Source organism: the organism of the source record quoted next, unplaced genomic scaffold (genome assembly GCF_019419815.1).
Source record: "Pyrus x bretschneideri cultivar Hongxiangsu unplaced genomic scaffold, Pyrus_bretschneideri_v1 Contig33, whole genome shotgun sequence".
Classification (NCBI taxonomy): domain Eukaryota; kingdom Viridiplantae; phylum Streptophyta; class Magnoliopsida; order Rosales; family Rosaceae; genus Pyrus; species Pyrus x bretschneideri.
Window position 1 is genome coordinate 3,000,002 of NW_025999646.1, and position 25,790 is coordinate 3,025,791.

The window sequence follows — 25,790 nt, forward strand, 5'->3', positions numbered from 1 at the left end:
TAAGGGATAGAGAGGGAGGGGGTGACCTTAGCCTCACAATGGATTAGTAATAATGTGGTTTAAATTCACATTTGGGAAAAATCGAATTTAAGACTTTTCACTTACAAATAAAGAACAATACTACTAGATCTAATACGAAGTGACGGCTAATAAAAGAATTATTAAACGTGACAAATATACGAAATAGGTCGGTAACTTGGAAAGGTAGCATCTCGTGAGGCCCATTAGACAGGGCCCAACAACGACCCAATTAACCATCCGATCTGTTCTTCTTCCTCCAAACCCAAAGCTTTGATCCGACGGCTTGTTGTTTACGTTGTCTGAAACCCTAAATCTCACCGACCAATTATTCCGCACGAAAAATAAAAAATCTCAGGGTTGTCGAGCATGAAGGAGGGCGCTGCCTAAAGGGCTCGAGTCCCATGAGAAAAAGATGCTCGTTAGAGCAACCCTACACCTCCTCCTCCATCGGCGCACGTTAGCCCCTTCGAGTCTCCATCCGGTCCGATCGCCATGTCGAGGTCCGTCGCCTTTCCTTTCTGTTTTTTTCTGCTTTTTGTTTCAGCTAGGGTTTGGGTTTTTTGTGACGATTTGTTTTAGTGATTAGAAAGCAATCGCCTTTTATTTGGAAACATTGGAAAATTGGGTAGTTGTTTATAATTCTTGATTTTCGTTTTTGATGTATGAATCATTGTTGCAAATGGGAATGGAGTGTCGATTTTTTTGACAAATGAAACGATTTTTCTATATGTTTGCGAATTGGAATGGTAATATGATGATTTTAATTGGGTTGGTATTTGCAATGCAGATTTTTGACCTTAAAAAGCTTTAGAAAAGTAGCGAATACGGTTGTTAAAAGCCCGAAACAGAGTTTTCCGGAAGCGGAAAAGTATGGGACAATTGTTAGAATTGGCCTACATCATCCCCAGTACAGATTCTACTGGGACTATACGGTTCCTACTAGAGGACATGCCACATTCTCATTGTACAATACCACAAAGGGTTCTTACCGGAGTAATTATTCCGGAGTTTTTCTGTCATTCCTGAAAGAAGTGCAGTGAGACATCATGCCCAACTTGCTTGGAAAAGGCTCTCCGAAAGATTTTCCTCTAGTGGTCGTGGATTCTCGCGTATAAATAATTTTGCACAAGCTTTCAGCTTGGCTGTAACCCGTTCTAACCTGTTGCTTCCTGGTATTTTTGCCTTCACAAGTGGGAAGCTAGCATGGTCACAGAGGTCTTTGGCAGAAACGGAATACCAACCACCAGGAAATACTTTGTACATGCGTGCACAGGATGGACATGCTTTTATGACCTCATTAGCGTTTGCAGTTTTAGAAGGTGCAATCTTGATATTCAGAGCAGTCGCCCTAGGAATCTTGTTCACACCCAGCATAGTGATGGCTGCATTTGCTGACTGCTTTGGACCTGAGTTTAGGAAGTTGTGGCTTCATGTTGTTCACCGAACATTGGAATTGGCAGGTCCAGCTTTCATCAAATGGGGTCAATGGGCAGCTACACGGCCTGATCTCTTCCGAGAGATTTATGCACTAAACTCTCTGAGCTTCACACCAAAGCTCCAGAACATAGCTTTGCCTACACGAAGAAAACTATCGAACGAGCGTTTGGACGCAAGCTGCCCGAGATTTTTGACAATTTTGAAGAGAAGCCAGTAGCATCTGGAAGTATTGCTCAAGTGCATCGAGCTACTTTAAGATTTAGATACCCTGGTCAACAGATGAAGCCCATAGTAGTTGCAGTAAAGGTTAGACACCCCGGTGTTGGTGAATCAATTAGGAGAGATTTTGCTATAATCAATCTGGTTGCAAAAATTTCAACTTTCATTCCTGCTTTAAAGTGGTGGAGATTGGATGAAAGTGTGCAGCAGTTTGCAGTTTTTATGATGTCTCAAGTTGACCTAGCGAGGGAAGCTGCCCATTTGAGCCGCTTTATTTATAATTTCCGTAGATGGAAGGATGTCTCTTTCCCAAAGCCTGTGTATCCACTTGTGCATCCTGCTGTTTTGGTGGAGACTTATGAACAAGGGGAATGTGTCTCACACTATGTTGATGATCTTGAAGGGCATGATCGGATTAAATCTGCACTTGCTCACATCGGGACACATGCACTTTTGAAGATGCTCCTGGTAACATTTATACCCTTCATGTTTGTTGCAATGCATTTCTGCTTTAGAACTATGGTGATTGCATTGTGTCTGAACCTCATAAGCATCTCTTTGTATGTTAAGTTAGTGATTTCTACTGTTTGATATAGCTGAAGGTTGTCTTAATACTTTAATAAGAAAAAGCATAATTATCGTATGCGTGAATTAGCTGATGACTATAAGCAGCTGACGACAGTCCCCATGCCCAGCTTGCTATTGTGCATTATGTGTAACTTTTTATTTTCTTTTTTGTTCAGTACGTTCTAAGTTAACAGAATCTCTTCCTTCAGGTGGACAACTTTATTCATGCGGACATGCATCCTGGAAATATCCTTGTCCGGGTGGCTCAGAACAAGTCTTCTAGGAAGAGACTCTTCAAATCAAAGCCACATGTCATTTTCCTTGATGTAGGCATGACTGCTGAACTCTCTAAAAATGATAGAGTAAACTTAGTGGATTTTTTCAAGGCGGTTGCTTGTCGTGATGGGCGCACTGCTGCTGAGTGCACACTCAGACTATCAAAGCAACAGAAATGCCCTGACCCAAAGGCTTTCATTGAGGTAATGATTGGAAGTTTATTTGTAATTCTACGTATGCTTAGGGAACTCAATTCTCTTTAACTTAATTCACCATAAAAGGTTTTGCCTCTTGTTTGGTTAGCTCATTAAATAAATTGCAAATTTTATTTCCCCTTTAAATATATATTCATCATTAAGCTTATGATTATGTAAAGAAAAATTTCATGTTTGGAAATATTTTGAATCAAACTTTCCCTGGTAATAATTTCTTGTCTCAAAGTGTGAATTCTATTAATCACAGTTGTAAGGTGTGATGTGTACTATTCACTCCTTGTTTCATTTATTCGTGTATTAAGGGTTGTAGTCAAGTGCAGTTCTTAAATGTTATTACGTACTTGAGAAGCTTGCTTTACAAGTTTCCCTCAATCTACTATTGTTCTTACAGGAAGTGGAGGAGTCATTTGCTTTCTGGGGTACTCCAGAAGGTGATCCAGTCCATCCTGCTGAGTGTATTGAGCAGTTACTGGAGAAAGTTAGGCGTCACAGAGTCAATGTTGATGGCAATGTCTGTACTGTCATGGTAACAACTTTGGTACTTGAGGTGATTCCGTTTTCCTTTATATATCCACCACGGCTGAAGCATGGCTATTCTCTTATGAAATGAAATCTGTTGTTGCATTCTGTAATCCTTGCAATACAAGCACGAGCAATTGCTCGTCTGTTGTTGATTGCTTAACTCCTTTCTGCTTCTCTTTATAAAGCCAATTTTGTTTTCTTGTAAAACTAAAACGAATGGGATTAGATTTCACAACTGATGGTTGATTATTTGAGTGATTTCGTCGATAACTGCTCCCCATATCTGACTGACTGTGTTTTGCAGGGATGGCAGCGGAAACTCGACCCTGGGTACGATGTGATGCACACATTGCAAACGCTACTTCTCAAAGCCGACTGGGCAAAGTCCGTTTCCTACACAATTGAGGGGCTAATGGCTCCATAAGAAGGTCGTTGTCAGTGCTACTGCTACAATTACAAAACCAATTTTGACACTTTTGAATCCCAAAATATACCATTCCCAAGAAAAACGGACACAAATGCTTGGATCTTTAATTTTATTTCATTTTATTCAATATTTTGAAGGCTCAATCCTTTGTGTATTATTTAGCTTGTTTTCGGCGAAAAACGTTTCCTGTTTTGAAGCCTGAAGCAAAAACAGTAGTGGAAAAAATAGAGAAATAAAGTGAAGATGTATTCTTTCCTGTACAGCTTGCAGTTTTACAAATTAATGCCTTCCTTGAGATTATTTACTCGACATATCTGTTTACGGCACTTATCATTGTTGTTTAAGTTACTCTCCCCTCGTCTCCTCTTGCCAAGAACAAAACAAAAAACATGAGTAGAAATTTTCTCTCGTCGGGTCGGATCGGATCGATCCAGTTGGAACTACGAACTTGATATTACCAACAAAATATAGAATCAATCAAATCGCAAGATTTCAATGCAACGGAATAGAGTGAACAAAAACAGCTAGTTACGAGGAATAGAGTGAACAAAAACGTACGGAATAGACGAAACCGTTACCCTAATGACTTGACCATTAAAAGCTACAATAGCTACACTCGAAAAGTTAGTTTTCGCTCGCTAGTTCTCGTGCCATCCGAAAAGCGTTCAGTAGTGACTCAGACTCGAATGTTCTATGCCATAAAGGATCGGAAAACATCATGGTTATATGTCGTGAAATGAAATTATACCAGCATGTACTCAGACGCTACTTGCTGGGTAATGAAGCAGGGTTTCGAGAAACATTCCCGTCTGATGTAAGATCAATGCTTCCCATTCCTTCTGCTTCTTGTTCTCTGCTGGGAAGGAACAATAACGCTTAGCTCTTTTATCGCAACCGCAACAAATGAAGAATGTATATACACCTCTCTGTATTATAGAATCAAAACAAATGAAAGTAGCCTCTCCACGATCTACAGCTGATGAAGTTTCCAGATGTTCCTTGAAGATATAGCCGTGATCATCTAACCATTACCTGTAAGGAACATGGTAAGTGCTTAGACAATCCTGCAGTATTCATGGCAGTGAACAAAACAGACAACTATACTTTCTCAGAATGGAGAGAATGAGCGGGCGAGCCAAAGTTTACACACACACACACACACACACAATACATGCATCATCATTCCATATGCCAGTCGATGTAGAAGCATGATTTAATAGGAAAATAGTTCTATACCTTTTATTTGAATATGGATAGAGTCCAACAATTTGGGGACCTAGAGCCTCAGCAACGCAACATTTACAAACAGGCAGCGGATACTCGACAATCGTTTAAAATCCCAACTGTCATGCAACATCTTGACATGTCCAAGGAAGAATCTCCATTTGTTTTATTTTTTCTGAAAATTCTGCAGGTGCTAAATGTTGGAAGCACGAGGAGATAAATGTCTTCCTCAGCAGGGGCACTTACATTGCACAAGTAAGCTCACGTATTTCTTTGATTGCTGAACTAATACTATTAAGGGCCATTCTCTTCACCTGCATTTCATGACAAGGCATACACTTTCTATCACTGATCAATTTTTATGCATATTATGGAGAAAAAATGACATCTCGTACTAATATCAATGAAAGTTCACCTCTAGCTTGTCAACTTTTGCTTTATGGTCTGCTGGAAGCAGACGGACTTCATCAGTTAACTGGATGCACTCGGCAACATTTTCGGGTGATACAAAGTCCAGCACCACATGCACACAAGACTGCATGTCAAAAGAAACAGAATGTCCAATATTGTGATAATTGGCGGAAACAATAAACTTATCTGCATAATAAGTGCAAGTCCTGTAAAAATTCTTGGTAATCATTCCAAAAACTCAGAAGTAGTAAAATATGAAAGATTCAAAAGGTTTTTCTGAATACTAGATCATAAAAGTGTCACACACCTTAGAATTCCTAATCTGATATGGGCATCCAGCAGGTATGATAACAGCTTCTCCTATGTGTTGCTCGAAAGTCCAAGGCTCAATTTCTGGTGACAATGAGTGGTGGGTTAACTTCAGTTATTCATAATTCAACCAGTGATTGAAATGACACAAATTACACTTACTAAATTCCTCCTTGAGCCTTAATTTGTGACTTGAGTCTAGAAAGAAACTCTGATCAAGAATGGGATGAACAACCTGCAGTAAGCGTGGACATCAAAAAGTAAGATAGTGTTTAACCTGATATGCTCAAATGCTGTAGCTATAGGTTTTGGGCTTACATGCTTATGAAAGTCAAATTTACGAGCGAATTCATTAGAGTGCCTTCTGAGATATTCTATAAGTTTTGGGACGTCTTGTCTGCGAAACACATCCCATTGGGCACCACAAGACTTGTCCAAGGTTTGCTTTTCATAGCTATTGCAGCTGTCGACCAGAACCTCACACTTTGTATCTTTAGATGTTTCAGCATCATGAAGTCTCCCAGAGCTACTTAGTGTGGCTTCAGAATCAGTATCAGAATCAGATGTATCAGCATCTGTGCATGCTTCATGCGTGGAGAAGCAAGACTCTCTAGCAATTCTTTTGCGTAAATGCATCTCCTCTCCGATCACATTATGTAGCCCTGCTTCTTTCATGGTTTCACTAAACAATAATGATTCTCCATTGTCTTTTTTTGCCACAAATTGTTCACAAGTAACCCTAGAAACCTCCCTCTGATATTGAGCCTTGTGCTTTTTCAGTAACTTTCTTATTTTTGAAACTTGTTCATCAGAGATAGGGACATCTGATGTATGTGCCAAAATGTTAACCTAGGGTCAAAAAAATCGACTGAATAAATGAAATGGAACACTTAGATCTGAAAAAATAAATGTTACCAAAGAAAAGCTAATCTTTAACAACCAAAAAATATATAAAAATGGTGAAGGTTTAGCAAACAGCTTATGGTTTTCTATGTATTCTTCCACCTAAATTTTTACTCAAATGAATTTACCAAGACGTTAAATTAATGCTTGGTGAAGTTGTCCAGGTGAGGTGAGACTACATAGGTATCAACCTATAATTTCAAATAAAATGCACGGAAAGCATTTACAGTTTCTTCAACAATTAATATGATATGGTGCCTACTTGTCCAATTGCAGCACAACCTCAAAAGAAACAAGAGATCACTTGACAGTAAAGTAATAGGAATAATTACAAGGCATACCACATCATATGAGTCATAACATAGCTTCATCACTGCATTAGCTTGTACAAGTTGCTCAGTGCAGCCGTATGATATATAAACACACGGACCTAGATCAGGTTTTGGGATTTCTTGTGGCATCCTAGCAGCAAGATTTAAAAGACCAGACATGGGATTCATGTATTCTTGAAGTGGTAGAGCTCGTATTACTTCAGCGTAATGAACCGGAAATTGTTCCTGAAACAACTGCGAAGAAAGCCAACCCTTCAACTTCAGTGTCTCATTCCATACATTTCGTTGGGCCTGCCCCCTTAATGAACCCATGAAATACTGCCTGATTCCAAGTTCCACCTGTCATAATATATATAAGTTTTTCTTTTAGAAGAAAGAAGGCCGGAGGGTAGGAATATAATCATGTGTACTTGAAGAGTTTAGAGATAAAGGAGGTAAAAATGCAGAGGACTATCAGTTTTCTTTTTAAATGCTAAATTTGAGAATGGGATTAGGTGTAGAAATTGTGAATCAAAAGATAAAGAGAGCAAATTTACAAGCCGTAGAACTCCACTGACCTCGCACCAATCCAAGCAGTGGATAGCTTCATTTGAATTTGTGTTATTCTCATATCTAGCAATGCTCCCTTCAAGATAAGTGCAGAACATGGACACTGGATCCCAAGTCAAATCTGATGTAGTTTGAAGTACATCTCGGACTATTACAGGATGACCTTTACTCCAGTGCTTCTGAAAGTGCTCAACATTATCACCATTTGTGCCCAACAGCGTTGGGTAGTACAAGTAGTTATCGTTTGAGTTCTCTCTCACTGAAGCTTCTTGCAACTGTTGAATCCCATCAGTTTTCTGGTCCACTCCCAAACATAGTGGACAGCACAAAGACATGTCAGCAGTTTCTGGAAATTCATAGCTGCATACTATTTCTTCTGCACTTACTTCTAGGTCTTTGATCCAACTTAATGGAAAAACACATCTCAAATCAAGGAGGCTGTCACCACAACCTCCAAGCTCCTTGGGTGGGCAAGATATACCATTAACAGCATTACAAGATTTCAAGCTAGGTACTGATGCAGAAGAAGGGTACGAACTGCGGAAACTTTGCTTATGGGTGGTTATTGGCTTCTTTACAAGTTGCCCCTTACGAGAGACGCAAGTTTTCTTTTTGTTAGCCTGCTTCATGAGAGTTGTGTTTATACCACCAAAAAGGCTCCCACCTAAAAGATCTCGACAGCAACTTAGACAAAGGTTATAGGAACAATTTGGGCAGCTTCTATGGAGATCCACTATTGAAGCTTTGCATTTATTGCTGTTCCAAAAGTCATTGATGCACCACAAAATCAATGCAAGATCATTACATAAATTTCACTTTAACCGTTAAAACATTGCAGAATTATAGAACATACCAGCAGTGTTGTTCGTTGCAGCTATATTCAGCCTGCTTGATATGAACTTCAGATAGCTTTTCCCCTGGTATTACGAAGAAGAAGATAGTTTTTTCAGTTATGACCACAAAGTTGGAGCAACATTGTCAGTAGAATTACACACTACCTCTCATTTTTGCCTCTGCTTCTAGCTCAACTTTCTGATCTTGGTTTATTTGTTTTAGCACGGGAAGAAGCATACAAATCAGATAATGGAACTGTAGTATTACTTCAACTTTATTCTTAACCCCCAAATAATCCTGAAAAAAAGGGTGTGCATGATTTAAATCATTAGCATCTAACATCATACGAAGCATGAGCAAGTTCACAAATGTGCCAAATTTAATGTCAGACCTTACTTTCCGCTTCTTTTGATTGATTTTCAGAGCATTCCTTACAGGGGCAAGTTCCTCGACAGACTGGGCATGCCATTTTGACTTCGTCCTTTGTATCAAAGTACCTAAATTGTTTTAAAAACCAAGATTCATGAAGCATCATCGGTTATAACAAGGAGAAGAACTATAGCAAACAGCTTGGGAGCATAACGATATTATTGCAATGAGTTCTATTCCTACCAATGCACTGTCAGATTTGGCCCAGAGAATTGGATTCTCTCTGTGTCTCTACCAATTTTTTCATCTTGTAGGATGCAGAACATTCTACACAATCATGGCTTCTCATATAGATATCAGATACGCAGACAAGGGTGAATTTTCTAGCGTGACAGAAAAATACAAGTTCTTTATAAAGTTTTATTACAAAACTTCAATCTCTCGGATCAAACGAAAGATAGTGGTGAAATTTACATACATTTCAGTATTCAAGGCCAGTATTCTAACTAATGACGACCAAATCCATATAAAAGAGTTGAAACAAGAACTGTGTACCAGCATTGCAGTCTATGAGAATTGGTAACAAGAAACTTAGCTCTAAGATTCAAACATAAATTTGAGGCCATAATCCACAAAACACAAAACAAACCTTTCTTTGATGCAATTCGAGCAAAAGAAGTGCTTCTGGCAACTCGAACACTTAATTAGAGCAGAAGAAACACCGCTCCCTCTTTTTCGACACCAATGGCACCTTCTCCTCTTACCTTTCCTCAACCTCCCCACATTATATGGAAGAACCTAAACCAAAAGAATAAAAATTTCAAAAACCATATGATTATAATTGTTTCTTTCAGTCATTCAACTTACCTGCAATGTGCCAGCAGGAACTGGCTCGATGTTCTTTGACCGAAAGCACCTCCGCCGCGTAGCAACCGGAGGCAAATCAGCCCCGACCTTCCCATCAGAAGACGAATTGGAACCTGCATTGCCGGACCTTAGCCTCGGCGACTGCGAGGAAGATGAAGAGATTGCCATTCGGCCATTAGGCAAGTCTCTGGTGAAATCACCGCCGCCGTCATCGTCGTCCTCATCACCATCCTCACTCTCCTCCTCCACAACATTCTTCTTCTTCGTAGTCGTCTGGTTCCGCTTCTCGACCTCCCTCCTCAGCACCATCCGTATGAGCTCCAAATTCAACTCACTCTTCTTCAACTTCACCTTCCGCTTCTTCTTCTTGCAATTCTTCACCGCCTCGTCGGATCGCTTCCGCTTCAGCAGCTTCACCAAATTCTCCACTTTCCGTGCCCTAATTTTGACTCCGCCGCCGTTGCCGCTGCCGTTTTGATCTTTGTCCCCCGCGTTTTTGGGCGTCCTCTGGAGCTTGAGTGACTCGGGGACTTTCTCTCTGAACTGACGGTGACGGCCTTGGAGATAGTGAATCTCGCAGAGCTTCATGTCGTCCATGACCCTCCGCTTGCACCGCCATTTCCGGCCGTCCGTCCGGCCGCACCGCAGATGGTCCGGCAGCGCACCCTCCTCGCCCATTCCACAAAATTGATCTGATTTTCCCGGAAAATATCTAATTTTCTCGGGAAAACGATGGCGACTGAGAAAAGAGAGACAAAGCAAGGGGCTTTTGAGAAAGGAAAGGGATTATTTTTAGGGGTTTTGGGAATTTTACTTTTTTCGTATTTATTGAGAGAAACAGATGGAGCTTAATCTAAAAGATTGAGTTTTGAGGGGCATATTCCGTAATTAGAGGGGAAGAAGGAGTCCCATTTGGTCTCGAAATCGTGAATCAGGTCAGATTCAAGAAATCAACATCCAAGATAATCTGGTCAGGTTACTACTCTGCAACTCTGCTTCTGCACCGGGTCCTCATATTTTGCAAAAAGAATTTATTTATTTATTTATTTTTTACTGTTATGAATTTGGTTCGACAGGAGGCTGATTCAGTGACAGTTTACTAAATTTGGCTGCAATAGGTTTTTACGATGCATGGGCACTGTGATATCTCTTTGCATTATCGTGTTGTGTTGTATTCTCGAATTGTGTTGTATTGTCGTGTTCGTATCCATACATCGTAGGTTTTTATTTGGTTTTTCTCACTACATATTTTTCAATTTTTCAATTTGGGGTACTTTTTATGCAGCTTTGATTGATAGGTTGTGTTGCATGTGATTAGAGCTCTGAATTCAAAGTTTGGAATTTTGATAAATTGATGTGGCAATTCGAATGCTTTTCAGTTTTTAGTGTGTGTGTGTGTATATAGTTCAGTTTTTTGTATGTCCAAATTTAATGTGCTGTATATATTTTATTTTGGGTTAATTTGCTGCAACTTTGGACTGTCTTTTGTTTATTTGGGATTTAAATAAGGAAGAAAAAGAGAAAAGGAGTGTCCCATGCAACTGCTTATTGAAGTTGTTTTTCTGGCTTTTCTTCATCTGATTGCCATGCAATGCAGCTGCGAACTTGCAATGCTGCATCCGACTAATTCTAATTTTAGTTATTTTAATTGAATTTGTCTGATATTATGCAGTATGTAAACTTTCTTCACTTTCATGAGCAATCATGAGAAACAACATGATTTATAAAAAACATGCATGCTACGTATATCATTGCATTATAATTCAGTTGTTAATTTGTTCGTTTGAAGTTTAATTCATTATGAATTAATTTAGCATGCACTTAAGATTACTCCTTTGTTGTCGACGAGAGCAATTTAGATTATCGCTTTGTCCAAACAGATGCAGCTTTGCACGTTCCATTTCCTGGAAAATGGCATTGGCATTATCTTTTTACAAGTTTTCATGGTCATTTGGAAGAATTATGAAGTTGATAACAAAGAAACGAAAGCCTGCATAGTGTTCCTAGAAAAAACGCGTGGGTTCCATACCAAGATATTGCTATTTCCCGAAGTAGCATGCTGTACATAGCTTTCTAGTTAATTACATGGCTCATTTGTACCTAATTTAATTAAAACAGAATAATGCCTTCATTAAACTTGCTTTTTTTGTTTCATTTGAAAAATACAAATTGATATGAAGTATATATACAATTTGGTTTAACGAACGTCTTGAGATTCAGACAATTTACGATGATATAATTAGTAAATATGTTCTTCCTCGTGTCAACATTATATACATGCATCCTGCATGAAGAATATCTGCATATCATCTTCTGCGGAGGACAATCTTGCCTTCTGCATCTTCATGCACAATGGCTACAACTTCATCAGGAGGAACGTTCCACCAGATCCTAGGCTCCTCTAGCTGATGTCCAATTTGAGCAAATTTATCTGCGGCTCGATTGCCTTCCCTATAAACGTGACTCACAATGCAACCGTTGAGTTTTGGCAAAATCGAATTCACATCGCTAACTTGCCTTTGAACTTCTACACATTTAAAATCTTTCTTTCTTTTCACAATAATATCGAGCAATGCCTTGGCATCTCCTTCAAGCCACACGTCTCTAAAGCCATTTTCTAACACCAACTCGAGGCCTCTTTTTAGGGCTGCCAACTCAGCAATGGTGCTGTTGGCTTCTCCAATGGACTCAGCAAACCCTAGCAAGAATTCTGCCTTGTGGTTCCTAAAGACCCCTCCAATGCTAGCTTTTCCTGTTTTGCCTTTTGAAGATCCATCAAAGTTCAACTTGGTCCATCCAATCTTGGGCTTTTCCCATTTCACCGGAATCATCTTTTTTCGATAATTTCTTACTGAAACCCAACCGAGCTTTGTAGTACTAGTTAGACTTTGGCACCTCCAAATTTTTGTAAAGGCTAACATGATTTCTCCGCTGTAGACTTGTACTAGTTTAATCGGTGGTGTTAAAGAACAACTGAAAACACTTTCAACTATCAAAAACGCTTTCGGCAATGTTTGTTCGATGTGAGCTTGTAACAAAAATGCGCTTCATCGATCATCACGTGTATGGTTTTTCAGAGAGAGCACTTTGAAATGAAACCTTCAATTGATTAAGTACGCAATATGGAATATATAGACATATATCTGCATTTTGATGCTAATCAGAAGTTTAGATTAACTGAAAACCAACACGATTGTGTAAAATGAACTATTGCTTGACGTAATAAAGGTCTTCTCCTTGGTTATGAAGTTGAGTGGAGGCAAAGCAACTAGAAGATTCAGAATTCTGGAACGCTAATTGAGGCAGCAAGCAGCATTTGGATCATACGGTTTATACCAAAATAATATTTATGAAAATTTCCGGAGAGGTTTCTTCAAAATTCGCAAAAGCATATTCTGATTTATATTTTTTATGGGTTTTGTTTGAAGGAAAAGCTTAAGTGTACGACTACTGTTACGTTTACGTACAGGGATGGTTGCAGTTCTGCATGAGGAGTGAATTTTCTATTTGTGTTCATGACATGAACATTGACCTCGATTAATGCTTAATTTGGAATTTAGATCATAAAAAATCTAAATATTCTGCAGTAAACGTCATAATTTTACCAAAAAAATTAGGAAGTGCTTGCAAAATCACTATTCCTGGTCCTCTTTTATGTGTATTTTGTATTTGGGTATAGCTTGTTATATTTAATTAAACCCCTATTTTTTTAAATAAGATTGATATTTTTAGGTTGAAAAAATAAAAAAACTGAGAAAAAGTCAGACCTCATGCTTGCTCTATTGAAGAAATTGAATATATAGATCAAATTAATAATAATTATAACAGTTGTTATTCCCTAATTTCCTACTCTCTTCTCAAAAGTCAAATTCAAAGAAATTAAGGAACAAAATAATTTATCATATTGGTAATTGAGGAGAGACCAATGTATTAAAAGCGTGAGGCTTGGGCGAGGCGTTTGAGGGATAGCCTAGCCTAGGCATGAGGCGAAGCCTCACGGGACCTAATTTTTTTAATATATACACTAAACGTACACATATATTATATTAAAAAAAAGAAGAAGATAATTAATCAATAATCACTCTGAGCACACAAATATATTATAAATACATATACACATATATATACATATATATATATACACACACATACATACATGCATATATATATATATATAATAGAGGATGAAAAGCACAATGAGCACACATATAACAATGCATGCAGACAGCACATACATTCATTATATAAAAAGATAAAAATCAAAAGAAAAAAAAAGGCAGGTAGACAATAGTGGAAGGAAAAGGTATGAGGTAGTTAAAACCCTCCCCAAAATTTGGGTTTGGGAGTTAAAAAAAAAAATATTCCTTTGAGGCACACCTAGGCAGCTCCGGTGACGCCTTCTGCCCACTCTCTCAAAATAGAGGCGGCAACCCTCAAGCCCAGCCTCATAGGGCGCCTAGGCGCAACTTGAGGCGAGCCTTTTAAAACATTGGGAGAGTACTGAACTTCCAATCTCAAAAAGAGTTGCAGGCTATACAATATATATATATATATATATATATATATATAATAGAGGATGAAAAACACAATGAGCACACATATAACAATGCATGCAGACAGCACATACATTCATTATATAAAAAGATAAAAATCAAAAGAAAAAAAAAAGGCAGATAGACAATAGTGGAAGGAAAAGGTATGAGGTAGTTAAAACCCTCCCCAAAATTTGGGTTTGGGAGTTAAAAAAAAAAAATTCCTTTGAGGCACACCTAGGCAGCTCCAGTGACGCCTTCTGCCCACTCTCTCAAAATAGAGATGGCAACCCTCAAGCCCAGCCTCATAGGGCGCCTAGGCACAACCTGAGGCGAGCCTTTTAAAACATTGGGAGAGACTAAACTTCCAATCTCAAAAAGAGTTGCATGCTATACAATATATATATATATATATATATATATATATATATATATATATTATTACGTTACAAAAGATTTTTCGATGGCATTTCCTGGACTTACTAGCTTCCCAAGCGTTGAAGAAAAAGGCCTAGTTACAACATTGAAAGTTGAAACAATAGCTGAGCACTTGCCAAAATGGATAGAAACATAATTGGGTGCAGCGTTGATGAAATGTTTCGATGCCCTAATGAAGATTCAGAAGGAATACGAACTTTCATCAACGCTGCACTCAATGATGTTTCTTCAATCTGGATCCTCCAGTGCTTCCTCATTAACTGTATGACTGATTTGAGCCCCATACATAATATATATTGGGTGCGGCAACTAGCAATACATTACATTGAAGATGCAGTACACAAAGTTGTATTCAATCTCTTGACCTTGTACTACCAGCTCAAAACTGCTGCTGCTCTCTAGATTTGTACTGCTGACTATATATGGTACTGATCAAATTTGTTGTACTACACTACACGCCACCTAGATTAACCCCAAACACCCCTCTCTGTAGATCTATTATTTTCTTTAATTATCATGATTAATTATTAGATTATTTTTCTTAAGAGAGATTAAGTTATGCACGTAAAAAACAATAATGAGTAGGTCCTGTTATAGGGCAAATATTCTTTGAAAATTACATGGCAATAACCCTAATTTCAAACCAGATTCTTTATTCTTTTAGGGTGGTGTTATCTACACACCCATTTTTACTTCTTACACACTCCTCTCAATTTTCGACCGTCGGACCGAATGAATTGAAAAAGATCATGAACAAAAATTAACAAGGTGTGTGAGAAATAAAAATGAGTGTGAATAACACTACCCTTCTCTTATTGTAACTATTTTCAAACTCTCATTTTCTCTTTTTGCACTGCTCCTTTTATTTTCATGCCTTGATTCTCTTTCGATTTATTCCTTTAATATCTAGAAAACAAGAAAGAAATGCAGGAAGAAATAAGAGTGCGGAAATCACTTCTCTTTATATAAGAATTAGGAGATGAATGTTACCATCAGACCCTTTGGAAAATGACAAAATGCAATACAATTATACACATGGTGTTGGAGGTACCCCAGCCTCTCTAAAAGCACTAAGATTTCATTTACAAAGTTTCATAAACTACAAGCTTAAGTGACCAATAATATCAACTAATCCCTTTTTATATACATATAAGAACTACTTGCAACGATTCAGACCAAAGAACTCAAAAAATGAGCATCTTAGGCATCAAAATTGGTACTAGCCTAGCACAAATATATACGAAAATGAAGGATGCATGCATTAAATTCTTATCTTTTACGACGAAAAACGATCTTACCCTCGGCATCTTCTTGCACGATGGATAACACTTCATCGGGAGGAATGTGCTGCCAAATTTGAGGCGTTCCATAACAATGTCCCAATTTCGCAAACTTATCAGCGGCCCTGTTGCCTTCTCTATAAACGTGAGTCAGGACGCAGTTGTTAATCTCCGGTATGATCAATTTTATGTCACTAATCTGCCTTTGTGCCTCTGCGCATCGAATCTGCCTCCTCTGCGCGATAATCTGAAGCAATGTCTTCGCGTCTCCTTCGAGCCACACGTCGCTCCAACCATTTTCCAGCACCAACTCAAGGCCTCTTCTGAGCGCAGCCAGTTCCGCAATGATGCTGTTGGCCTTTCCTATGGATTCAGCATAACCAAGTAGGAACTCGGCCTTGTGGTTTCTGAACAGCCCTCCAATGCTAGCCTTTCCCACTTCGGGTTTGGAAGATCCATCAAAGTTCAGTTTAGTCCAGCCAATTTTCGGTTTTTCCCATGACACCGGAATTGACTCCTTGTGCAAACTCCGGAATAGGCAAACCGGACGTTGTTGTATTAGTTTTTCGAACCTCAAAATCTTATTGAAAGCTAACATTTTAAAGTATATATTTACGCTTCTTCCTAAAAACTATTTTAAGTAAACATATTGCAGTGTTTAGCAAAACCGCCATTACATGAAATGAAGAGAAAAATGACGAGTTTTTTCAGAACAAAAGGAAGACGAAAAGGAAGTCGAACGTTTCTTAATGCTAAAGTTATGAATCTATTAGTGCCCTTAATCCTTTGGAACATAAGAAACTATTGCTTCACGTAACCATGTATTGAAGGAGTTGTAGTCGAGAGAAGGCAAGGTATAGGGTTTACAACAAGGCAGTGTTTAGTTAATAATCTACAAGTTTCTTGAGACACGCGTGAATACTTAGATGACGAAAAATGGCTAGAGAGGTTTTATTCAAGAACTCTCAAACACATTATAATGTTTATCCAGACATTTTCATGGGGTTTGATATTGAAAATTGATGAGTTTTGTTGATAAAGTGGATGCTATGATATTAACATATATGCACGGAGAACTTGAGATGAACCGTTAAATGGTAACTGTAAAAACACCGATTTTATCCTAATGGGTTAAAAACTGCAAATTTAACTGTATTTTATCCATAAAACTAGTGGGAAATCCGAAAAGTAAGAATGCTTAAATTTAATTTGGGTATTTTCAGGAAATGAGAGGACAAAAATGAAAAAAAAAAACCTCAAGGGCTGAGGAGATATAGAGAAAGCATGTAATGCGGTGTTAACTTTGGTCAACTGTGATTCAGATGATCAAATTGGATTGAGATCCTCAAGGGATCTCACACTCCAGAGTCCGTGAATCGAACAATTCGGACCTTTCAAGAGAGAGATATATGGACATTCGAGAGAGATTGTATGTGAAGTGGACTAGTGAAATGGGCTAATGAAGGACAACATATTTTAAATTAAACAGTCCGAAATGCTTGATCCGTTGGCTCCGAAGCGGATCTCAATCCGATCAAATTAGTTGCCTACAGTTTACGCTCCGTACAAAATTAGCAAGGTCAATAAGCAAAATCTTGAGTATAACCAAAAGTATATTCTCTCTGTCAGTCTCTCTCTATTTTCATGAAGTACAGGATATGCCCTTGTTACGCGGTCGAGAGTCAATGATTGGGTCAACGAAATTTCCTGCCTATTTGCAATATATCTTCATGTCACACTACATATCTCTCCCTCATTCAAGTAAGAATAAAAGTTCTACAACTCAATGACATGAAAAGTTATGGATTTTTAAACAAGGCATATCAAACTATACACCCAAAACAAATCATTTACACGGTTGCAATTCGCAGTTCCTAATCGTTCTTCAATTCATCGGAAGCACGAAATTAGTATTCAAACGAGCAACTTTATTTCTTCAATCCCACACTTTTGCTCCTTAGAATTTGTCCCTACCAATGAGCCACAACCAGTCAAGGCAAACCCCTGCAAATATGCCTCCCAAAAGAAACAGAACAAGTATATTTCCCAAGGCATTTTGCTCAGGTCCCTACAAATCAAACAATCAGAAATTAATTTTGATTTGATTTCATTAGAAACCGCGAAAACATATGTTATATTTGGAACAGGTTACGTACGTTGTAGCCTTTGGGTGCCACTGTCATGACACAGACAGTGAGATAACCATTTGTTAATCCTAAGATTGATGTCAGCAAGATCATCCACCCTTGGTCAGCGTACTTTCCTGTGAAGTAGTACGCTGGAACGAAGAGGAAACGCAATAGGATTGCAATCAGGAGGCCCTTTCTGGACTCGATCTTCAAGCATTTGATGAGGGGTATGTATCGCGATATCAAATCCAACACATTGTACATTGCAACCAGGACAAGCGGATACCTGAGAGTTCACAATGGGCAACCGCACCAGAGTAAATGAGATTACGAGGCATGCTTAGAGAACAAGCGTTTAAAATATGAAAGGAATCGAAACTTACCATGTCCCCAACTGGTGATTTCCGGTATTTTCGAATATGAATCCAGGGAAGATTGATAATGTCAGCACATATATCAGAAACAAGTCAAGGCAAAAATCTATATTCTGCTTGAATATTTGCATAGTGCTCAATCGAGTTGGAATTGCTTTGGCATCGTTTGAGACCTGCGATAATTTTAGAAAGGTTTTTAGTAATTGGATATCCAAGCAGATCCTCAAGAACAGGCATCATCAGAATTTAAAGAGGTTCAATACTTCTATGTCTGCTTGTGTTTGGACTCCAGCAGCAGCAAGATCGGCGGTTACAGTTTTAGAGCCTTCGGAAGCTGCCTTTGAGCGGTAGTACTTCACTATAGGCAATCTCGGGAAGTAAAATGCATAGAGAAGAATACAGAGAAACTCGGTGAATGTGGAAATTGTCAGGAACAACACTGCAAAAGATCAGTTACACAAGAAATTTTCACTGACCAAGGAACTCAAACTATCCTTCAGAAAGTATTATTATGCTAGCTTCAGAAAGCAGCTTAGTATGGAATCTGCTTCGCCGCCTAATATGTATTTTGCTTTCCTAGGACATATTTCATAAAGAACATAGCGCGCAACTTCTACAAACCTCAGATCCACATCCTCGGCTTTGACGCATACAACCACAATATAACAAGAAGCATATGAATATATATCAACCACCCCAACTGTCTATATGTAAAGGAAATTGACTTACTCGTCCCCTTGCGAAGACCATCATGAGACTTCTCAAAGGCAGCTTTTGTCATCAGCCTCAAGCCAGAGGTTAGAGCGCCTGATGCAGCCAAACCAGCAAAGAAGGACTGCGGAAGCAGAACATTAAATTACAAACAGAAGTTGTCATAATCATTAACGAACTGTGAAAGAAAAAAACAAACCTGGATGAATTCAGGACGCATCAACGATAGGTCCCCGACCATTCCACCTTGAACATGGGCATCTGCAACCCCAAATGCAGCAACACATGCGCATATACCAATATAAGGTCCAACTCCTCCGCCCGCAGACGTGGCTACATCCACCTATTTACAAAGTTGACAGTGAAGTTAATTGATCAAAGCAACAGAAAGCGTGTAACAGAATAGAGTGCAGGTTTTGCTTACGATTATAAGCATCAAGGTAGCGAGGAAGAAGAGAGCATATCCAATTAAATTCCGCTTTCTGGTGTCAACCTTTGCTTCATGGTATGCTAGTGTTGCCATTGTTACAAGTGCAAACGGTTGATAAACAAGGGTGAGAACCCGCGATGGATGGTAAGTCTACGAAAAGAAATTTTCATCAGACTTTTCAAGACTTCCCTTGCAAACAACCCAAGGGGAAAATAAATACGAAAATAAAGTTCAAAACTTTTCCATAGCCCTGCAACTTCAAGCCTGATTCACTTAATCTGAAAAGATCATTTGTAGCGCTTACCGGAAACAAGTTATAGTAGTAATCACCTATGGTGAGCATACTGTTCCAAGCAACAAGGGATCCCAGCCCCAGGAACCAACAAACTGCTAAAGCTTTATACTGTCCCTGCTTGTTGCAACAATTCAAAACTCAAAACGTATCAGATATCACAATTCAATTGGAAAAGAGTGAAAAAAAAATGAAAACCCCCAAGAGTAATAGAAGGTGAGCATCCAACGCTCACGCGGATAGCCTGCTCTGATACCATAATCGCAAAAATAATTTTCCAACGTGGGATTCGCACTCTCAACAGAAATTTCAATGCCTAAATCAATTTGAGGAAACAAAAGTCCATTGCTTTGAGCACGAACCTCAAGCTTTAAAGGAGCCCTGGTTCCATTCTCCTCAGTCATGGCTGCTTCCTATGTTTCAGAAACACACAAAGTTAGACACTTCATATATGACTACTGTTGTAAACAGTCACCTTGAAAGAGATTAAAAACGCAGAAGCCAGTATGTAAATAATCAAATATGCATATTCTGGTCATTACCTACTCAGATTCTTGAAGCTGACTTGAATATGCAACTGGGTTTTCAATAGTATATACCCTTCACTTTTCCAGAATATTAAAAAAAAAAAATTAAAAAGATAAAATCTGGACGAAGGTTTTGACTTCTGTTCAAACCAGAACTACATATATATATTGATAAATAAATTATTGCAGGCTTTAATCCAGATGCATGGAAAATCATAAACAATTGAGTTATATTATTATATAAAACGATTACAGCGCCGACAACGTTGAAGATTCACATGGGCACAGAAAAAAGGATATGAGATTATGTTTTTGCGAGGAATCTGATGGAGTTTTGATTGGACTGCATAGTAATCTGAAAGCAAGAATGAAAGCAGGCTGTGGAATTCAAAGCCAAAAAGGATTCTCCTTTTTTCCGACTAATTTGATTCTGATTGTGATTGAAGATTACTACTTATCTTTGTGACGGTATCTTAACCTCAGAAAAAGAAGATTTTTAACGAAAGTAGGTTAGGATAATGTAGTAGGATTTTAAACCAATAATGTAACGTAATATTTCAATTCGACGTAGATACAAATTCTTCTGATGCGGTTATAATAATATAGCGGGATCGTAAACTAATAATACAAAATAATAGAATCCAATACGACTGAAATAAGTCTCTCTACTTAATGGTTGACCAATGACCAGTAGGTGAGGAAATCGTCCAAGAAATTGACTTGTAAAGCAAATACCTAGAGTAGATCCAATAATTTGAAACCGATACAGTCCGGTGCCGTTTTGGTTGAAGATCTCCTGTCAATTTGAAAAGAAACAGCTGTACTTTTATTATCCAATGCTGCTTTATTTTATTAAAAATTAAAACATGCGTCCCATACGTACACGAACACATAATTTAAATTTGTGAATATTTTATAACAAATATAAGAAAATCAATCTAAATTGCTAAGAAATCTGAAAGGAACATTTTTTTTTTTTTTAACGAAATCTGAAAGCAACATCATATTTGCCATCTAAATAGTAAAATTGTAAAATACGATATGATTTAGGTTTATGGAAATATAAACGTGAGCTGGCATAAATTATATATGATGCTAAACTCAATTTAGAATATGAACGCTCGAATGAACTATTATCGTACTCGTTGTTTTAATTAATAAAATTATAACTCTTGAAGCAGGAGTATCATTCTCTTCTCTTCTCTTCTCTTCTCTTCTCTTCTCTCACCATGTAATATTATTAGGCATGTTACCGTCACACTAAACAAATACTCTTGTCTCTTTCTTTCCCTCACCAAATATTCTTTTTCGATTAATTCGTTAAAGGATGAAGAGATCCATATGGTAGTGCATTAAGCATCGGATCTAATGGGCTCATTAATCACGTTTAACCAATGTATAAAAAACGTTTAGTAGACTTTAGGATAAGTTTCAATAATTGTAGACTTGTTTAAAAAAAAAAAATTCGATTGAATTTGCTACAATTAACAGTTTTTCAAAAATTGAGTGAATTTGATACGAAAATTGCATACTATTAGAGCAACTCCAGCGTGGGAGTCCTCCCCCAGGTTATTCACTATTCAATTCGCCCAGTGAACAGTAACTGCCCTTAATGAACAGTAACCATTTTTTGCATCTCCACCATTGCACTTAAATAGCCCTGGCAATAGGTAATAAAATAATAGTATTTTTTTTATTTATAAAATAATACAAAGAAAGAAACAGAAAAAAGAAGAGACCTTGCGACGGCGAGAGCATGACCCAGTTCGTGGACAGCGACTGAAATCACCGTGGATGAAGAAGCTTCCATGGAAGAGATTGAGAGCTCTGTCGAGCTCCCATATGAGGAGGAGGGAGACGGAGAAGAGTAAGGTTAAACCGAATTTGACGCCAACGGAGAACCAAGCCCTGAGAATCCGGCAATGGGTCTTGCCGAAATGGAAGAGGTGTTGGTTGAAAGCCCAGAATTTGAAGTTGCAGTAGCAGCAGGACACGGTGGTCGCGGGAGGAAGAAGCGGCGCAGATGAGTTTGTAGGGGAGTCAAGGGATAGATATTTTAATATCCCAAATCAAATAAAATTTGCACTTGTTTACCTTTCTTCTTCTATCTCTTTCTTTTTGCATATCAAAATCAAAAACCCAAATTTTCAAATCCAATCCAACTAAAAAACGGGTTCCAAATTTTGTCAATTGTGGGTTTTGGAGAAACAAAGAAAAAGAGACATCAGAGAGGAACCCAGAAGAAAAAAAGGTCAGAGATTTTATAAGATATGTCGTCTGCATGTCCGTTCTCGTCACCAGCACAGTTGGTTTCGTCGGAACCCACGTCTCCGTGGCCCTCAAAAAGCGTGGAGACATTGTCCTGACGTCAGCCCACGTCAGACTGCCTTCGGGCACTTAGGCAGCATGAATCGACGGGCCTGGCGCTTGGGCCTACGCGGGCTCCCTAGCCAGCCAACGCTAGGCTTTCTCCCTCGGGCAATCCAGCCTTGTTCCGGAGCACGTCCCTCGAGTAGAAGCTCCCGGTGGAGTTGCTCTTATAATTTACACTTTTTTTTTTTAGTACATCGATATTTTTACACTAAGAAAAGGGAAAGATCAACTAAGCCACACAATGGGCAACCTAATTTGGTATCAAGTTGTTTCATAGATTTGACACTTTCTTGGTTCGATTCCTAGTACTAGTGAATCACACAATGATGACTAGGAAAATGTTGAAATGTCTTTGTGAATCTTTCTAGTCCCAAAAAAGTGGACTGGCGCAACAAAACCACCAACTAGTCTTTTCTTTAGAAAAAAAATGAAAAAAAAGAAGACTTTGACACTTGAGATACATCACCATAAAACAACCAAGAATCTCTCATCTTTAGTTGGGACTTGACGTTGGGTGACATTTTTATTTATAAAAAGTGGAACCATAAATTGAGGAGTCACTAAAAGCTTGAAGAATAAATTGAGGAGTCACTAAAAGATTGAAGAAAGGTTTCAAGAAAATTGACAATTGAGATTGGCCAGTGGGGTGATCGTCCTCAGTCCTCGCCAACTTCTTGTTTCGTTTCCATTGGTTTTGGTTACATTTCTTTGGACGGAGTGTGCATGGAAATGATGCTCCCCCAAATCAAAATCCGAACCTCACTTTTCAAAATCGAATATCATATAAGATAGTATTATTCACACATTAATTTTTACTTCTCACACACCTCTCTCAATTTTTTATCGTCGGATCGAATGAATAGAAGAAGATCGATGACAAAAAATTAACCAAGGTATGTTAGAAGTAAAAATGATTGTATAAATAGCGTTATCCTATCATATAATGGCACAGTTGACCGACGTAATCAACTAACTAATGGGACTACTGCCTTTTAGCTGTTGTGTGTGTGTGTGTGTGTGTGTGTGTAGAGAGTCTTTAAGAGAAGCGACCTCCATTTTTTTTTTAAATGGGAATTTGTTGTGGGGTTTAAATCACATCAAAATTCAACGATCCAAACAATCTATTTTTATAGTTGCACCTCATAGATCATTTTTGCAAAATATTGACTAAATCGGAAATATTTGATGCATCTAATTGAGTTCACAGAAACTAGTGAAATTTTATCGTGACAATTAAACAGACAACGGATTGAAATGAATTTTTGCAAAAATGATCTATGAATCGAGACTTACAAAATAAATAATTTAGATTGTTGAAATTCAATATAAAGTGAGTCTCATAACTAATTTTCAATTTTTTTAACATTGGGAATCCCCTCTCAAATGGCCTCTGTGTGTGTGTGTGAAAGAGATAGTAAGGCTAGGCCCACTAAATGAAATGAAAAGGCGTCTTGGTAATGGAATGGGATACATAATCTAGGCCAAGCCCAGCCCATAATAAAATGGCCGCAATAAGCAAAGCCCTGATCGCAAAGTGGGGATCCTCTACAAAATCTGGAAACAATCAAACAATTCCAATCATCAATCACATTTACTGGTAAGACTGCATAGAAGGCCTCTAAAAAGCCATTTTTAGGTACACCATGACACTTTGGCAGCAGCAGCAGTAGCAGTAGCAGGGTAACCCAAGTTTCTGTGAACAAGAGTTGGCTTCTTAAGTGATATGTTCCTCAGTAGTTTAGTGGTAAAGCAGTCGGCTGTTATTAATTGGAAGATGATCCAATAACGCTGGTTACCAAATATTGGCATTCGATAGGTAGAGTTTCTGATGCAGCACGAAGTAAAGGACAAGTAAATCATTAAATGATCGATAATCTGCAATCCATCATTTATTAGAGTAATCCCAAAGGATAAAAAAAAGGCGATCAGAAGCCAACAAGGTCCCCACTTTGCTAGGGTTTGGGGCGGTAAGGGAACATCCATCAGTTTTTTAGAGTAAAATCCCAAAAGATAATTTTGATTCACTGATAATTGATTATTACAATTGAAACATCTAGTGACTTAAATGAAGAATTTAAGGATTAAAACTTCTTGGACCAACTCAACGGACTTTGGTAATTAAAACAAAATTAATTGGATGACAATTCAAAGGTCTGCTTTTTATTACGAAAATTAAAATTGTTGTGTCGTTCCCTTTCTAAAGAGGTATTATGAGCTCAAATTAGTGCTCGAACATCAAATTTATAAATTCTCACTACGTGATTTATCTTCCGACGATCCATTTCCTTTTTATTCCTTTCCGCTATTTCTTCAACATCAGTTCCTGGTTTCTTGATGGTAGTGCCTGACTGCCTGTGCACTATCCCCAAACGTCTCTTTCTCCAAAAGGTTTGCTTCTCTAAAAGGTGAATTGCCACCGCCCAAGTTATACATTACCATAAACGTCCCTTTAATCATTCCCAACTTGATAAGTGACAAAGACTCGTATCCTATTAATTAATACCTGATTTATTCACTTTGACCTTTTCCTTTCGTACCCAACGACATAAAATAATAGCTCAAATTTTGCTTCCACTTTAAGAAAAGGGAACAATATGATTTCAATTCTTATTACAGAAAAGGGACCATCTTCGATTTCTTTTCATTAAATTCACCAAATCAATCAATTCGCGACTTTGAAATTTGATCAAACGGCTACAAACATAGAGCGCCTTTAAAAAGTATAATAACTTTAATCATTAAATCAAATTTCAAAAGCTCGAATTAGATGATTGGATAGATTTTGTGAAAGGGGTTCAGAGAGGATCCATTTCCCTTATTACTGGCCATGAGTTTGCCCTATTTTCACTTAGTGAAAAGAAGTATTAAGTTAGATTAAGACTAATGCAGGACAATATGTATTTATAATGAATTCAATTTTAAATTGGGGTTCACATAACTAGTTATGAGTGAGTTAACAACTCGTTTTAAAATATATTTATAAATACCAAATCAACAGCTGAATTTGCTTTAGATGTATATGGACGGTCAATGACATGATTAATATATAAAGGGGATATTACCCATTAGATCCATGTCTAAATGAGGACTCAACGACGTCATCGTGGCCTCAACATTATGAATTTTAAGTTTGGAATTTTTACGAAAAGCCTAAGGTATTATTCATTATAACGAAAAATAATATTTTTACATTAAAATGTTAAACTTAGTATTATTTACTTT

At 38.0% G+C, this 25,790-nt stretch overlaps 3 protein-coding genes across 5 annotated transcripts; 1 reads left to right on the forward strand and 2 right to left on the reverse strand.

The window, feature by feature from the left end:
* Positions 1–301: 301 nt before the first annotated feature.
* Positions 302–3,988, forward strand: LOC103939629 (probable serine/threonine-protein kinase abkC). The gene is given in 7 exon segments (XM_048591267.1): positions 302–521; positions 809–1,023; positions 1,026–1,529; positions 1,532–2,145; positions 2,454–2,723; positions 3,127–3,282; positions 3,562–3,988. Coding segments are annotated over 7 exon segments (1,887 nt in total). The 5' UTR covers positions 302–513; the 3' UTR covers positions 3,682–3,988.
* A 164-nt stretch (positions 3,989–4,152) lies between these two features.
* Positions 4,153–10,470, reverse strand: LOC103939628 (lysine-specific demethylase JMJ25). 2 transcript variants are annotated; one of them, XM_018645583.2, is made up of 13 exons: positions 9,483–10,470; positions 9,265–9,413; positions 8,638–8,743; positions 8,411–8,543; positions 8,266–8,329; positions 7,421–8,168; positions 6,873–7,202; positions 5,947–6,477; positions 5,791–5,863; positions 5,627–5,712; positions 5,324–5,505; positions 4,921–5,222; positions 4,153–4,716 (listed from the first exon to the last, which is right to left on the reverse strand). In XM_018645583.2, exons 1-11 carry the CDS (start codon positions 10,158–10,160, stop codon positions 5,380–5,382), a joined length of 3,024 nt encoding a protein of 1,007 aa, XP_018501099.2. In that variant the 5' UTR covers positions 10,161–10,470; the 3' UTR covers positions 4,153–4,716; positions 4,921–5,222; positions 5,324–5,379. The 2 variants fall into 2 exon arrangements, with proteins under 2 accessions (XP_018501099.2, XP_009348004.2); XM_009349729.3 differs by having other exon boundaries at positions 5,324–5,443; positions 9,483–10,465.
* A 6,989-nt stretch (positions 10,471–17,459) lies between these two features.
* Positions 17,460–20,703, reverse strand: LOC103939631 (equilibrative nucleotide transporter 3). Of its 2 annotated transcripts, XM_048591419.1 has the most exons (10): positions 20,211–20,703; positions 20,031–20,081; positions 19,681–19,785; positions 19,371–19,526; positions 19,146–19,289; positions 18,965–19,070; positions 18,499–18,674; positions 18,245–18,408; positions 17,889–18,147; positions 17,460–17,800 (listed from the first exon to the last, which is right to left on the reverse strand). In XM_048591419.1, the coding sequence occupies exons 2-10, from the start codon at positions 20,070–20,072 to the stop codon at positions 17,690–17,692; spliced, it is 1,263 nt and encodes a 420-aa protein (XP_048447376.1). In that variant the 5' UTR covers positions 20,073–20,081; positions 20,211–20,703; the 3' UTR covers positions 17,460–17,689. The 2 variants fall into 2 exon arrangements, with proteins under 2 accessions (XP_048447376.1, XP_009348013.2); XM_009349738.2 differs by lacking the exon at positions 20,211–20,703 and having other exon boundaries at positions 19,707–19,785; positions 20,031–20,074.
* Between the last annotated feature and the right edge of the window lie 5,087 nt (positions 20,704–25,790).

Bases quoted from the DNA above. Each gene is read 5' to 3' on its own strand.
- LOC103939631 (XM_048591419.1), bottom strand. From the start codon at position 20,072: ATGACTGAGGAGAATGGAACCAGGGCTCCTTTAAAGCTTGAG. The intron at 18,675-18,964 runs GTAAGTCAATTT...GATCTTTTGCAG, and splicing joins TGGTCTTCGCAAGGGGACGA to TGTTGTTCCTGACAATTTCC. The intron at 18,409-18,498 runs GTATTGAACCTC...AAATTATCGCAG, and splicing joins AAACACAAGCAGACATAGAA to GTCTCAAACGATGCCAAAGC.
- LOC103939628 (XM_009349729.3), bottom strand. From the start codon at position 10,160: ATGGGCGAGGAGGGTGCGCTGCCGGACCATCTGCGGTGCGGCCGGACG. The intron at 8,330-8,410 runs GTAGTGTGTAAT...TCGTAATACCAG, and splicing joins AGCAGAGGCAAAAATGAGAG to GGGAAAAGCTATCTGAAGTT. The intron at 6,478-6,872 runs GTATGCCTTGTA...TTTTGACCCTAG, and splicing joins GTTATGACTCATATGATGTG to GTTAACATTTTGGCACATAC.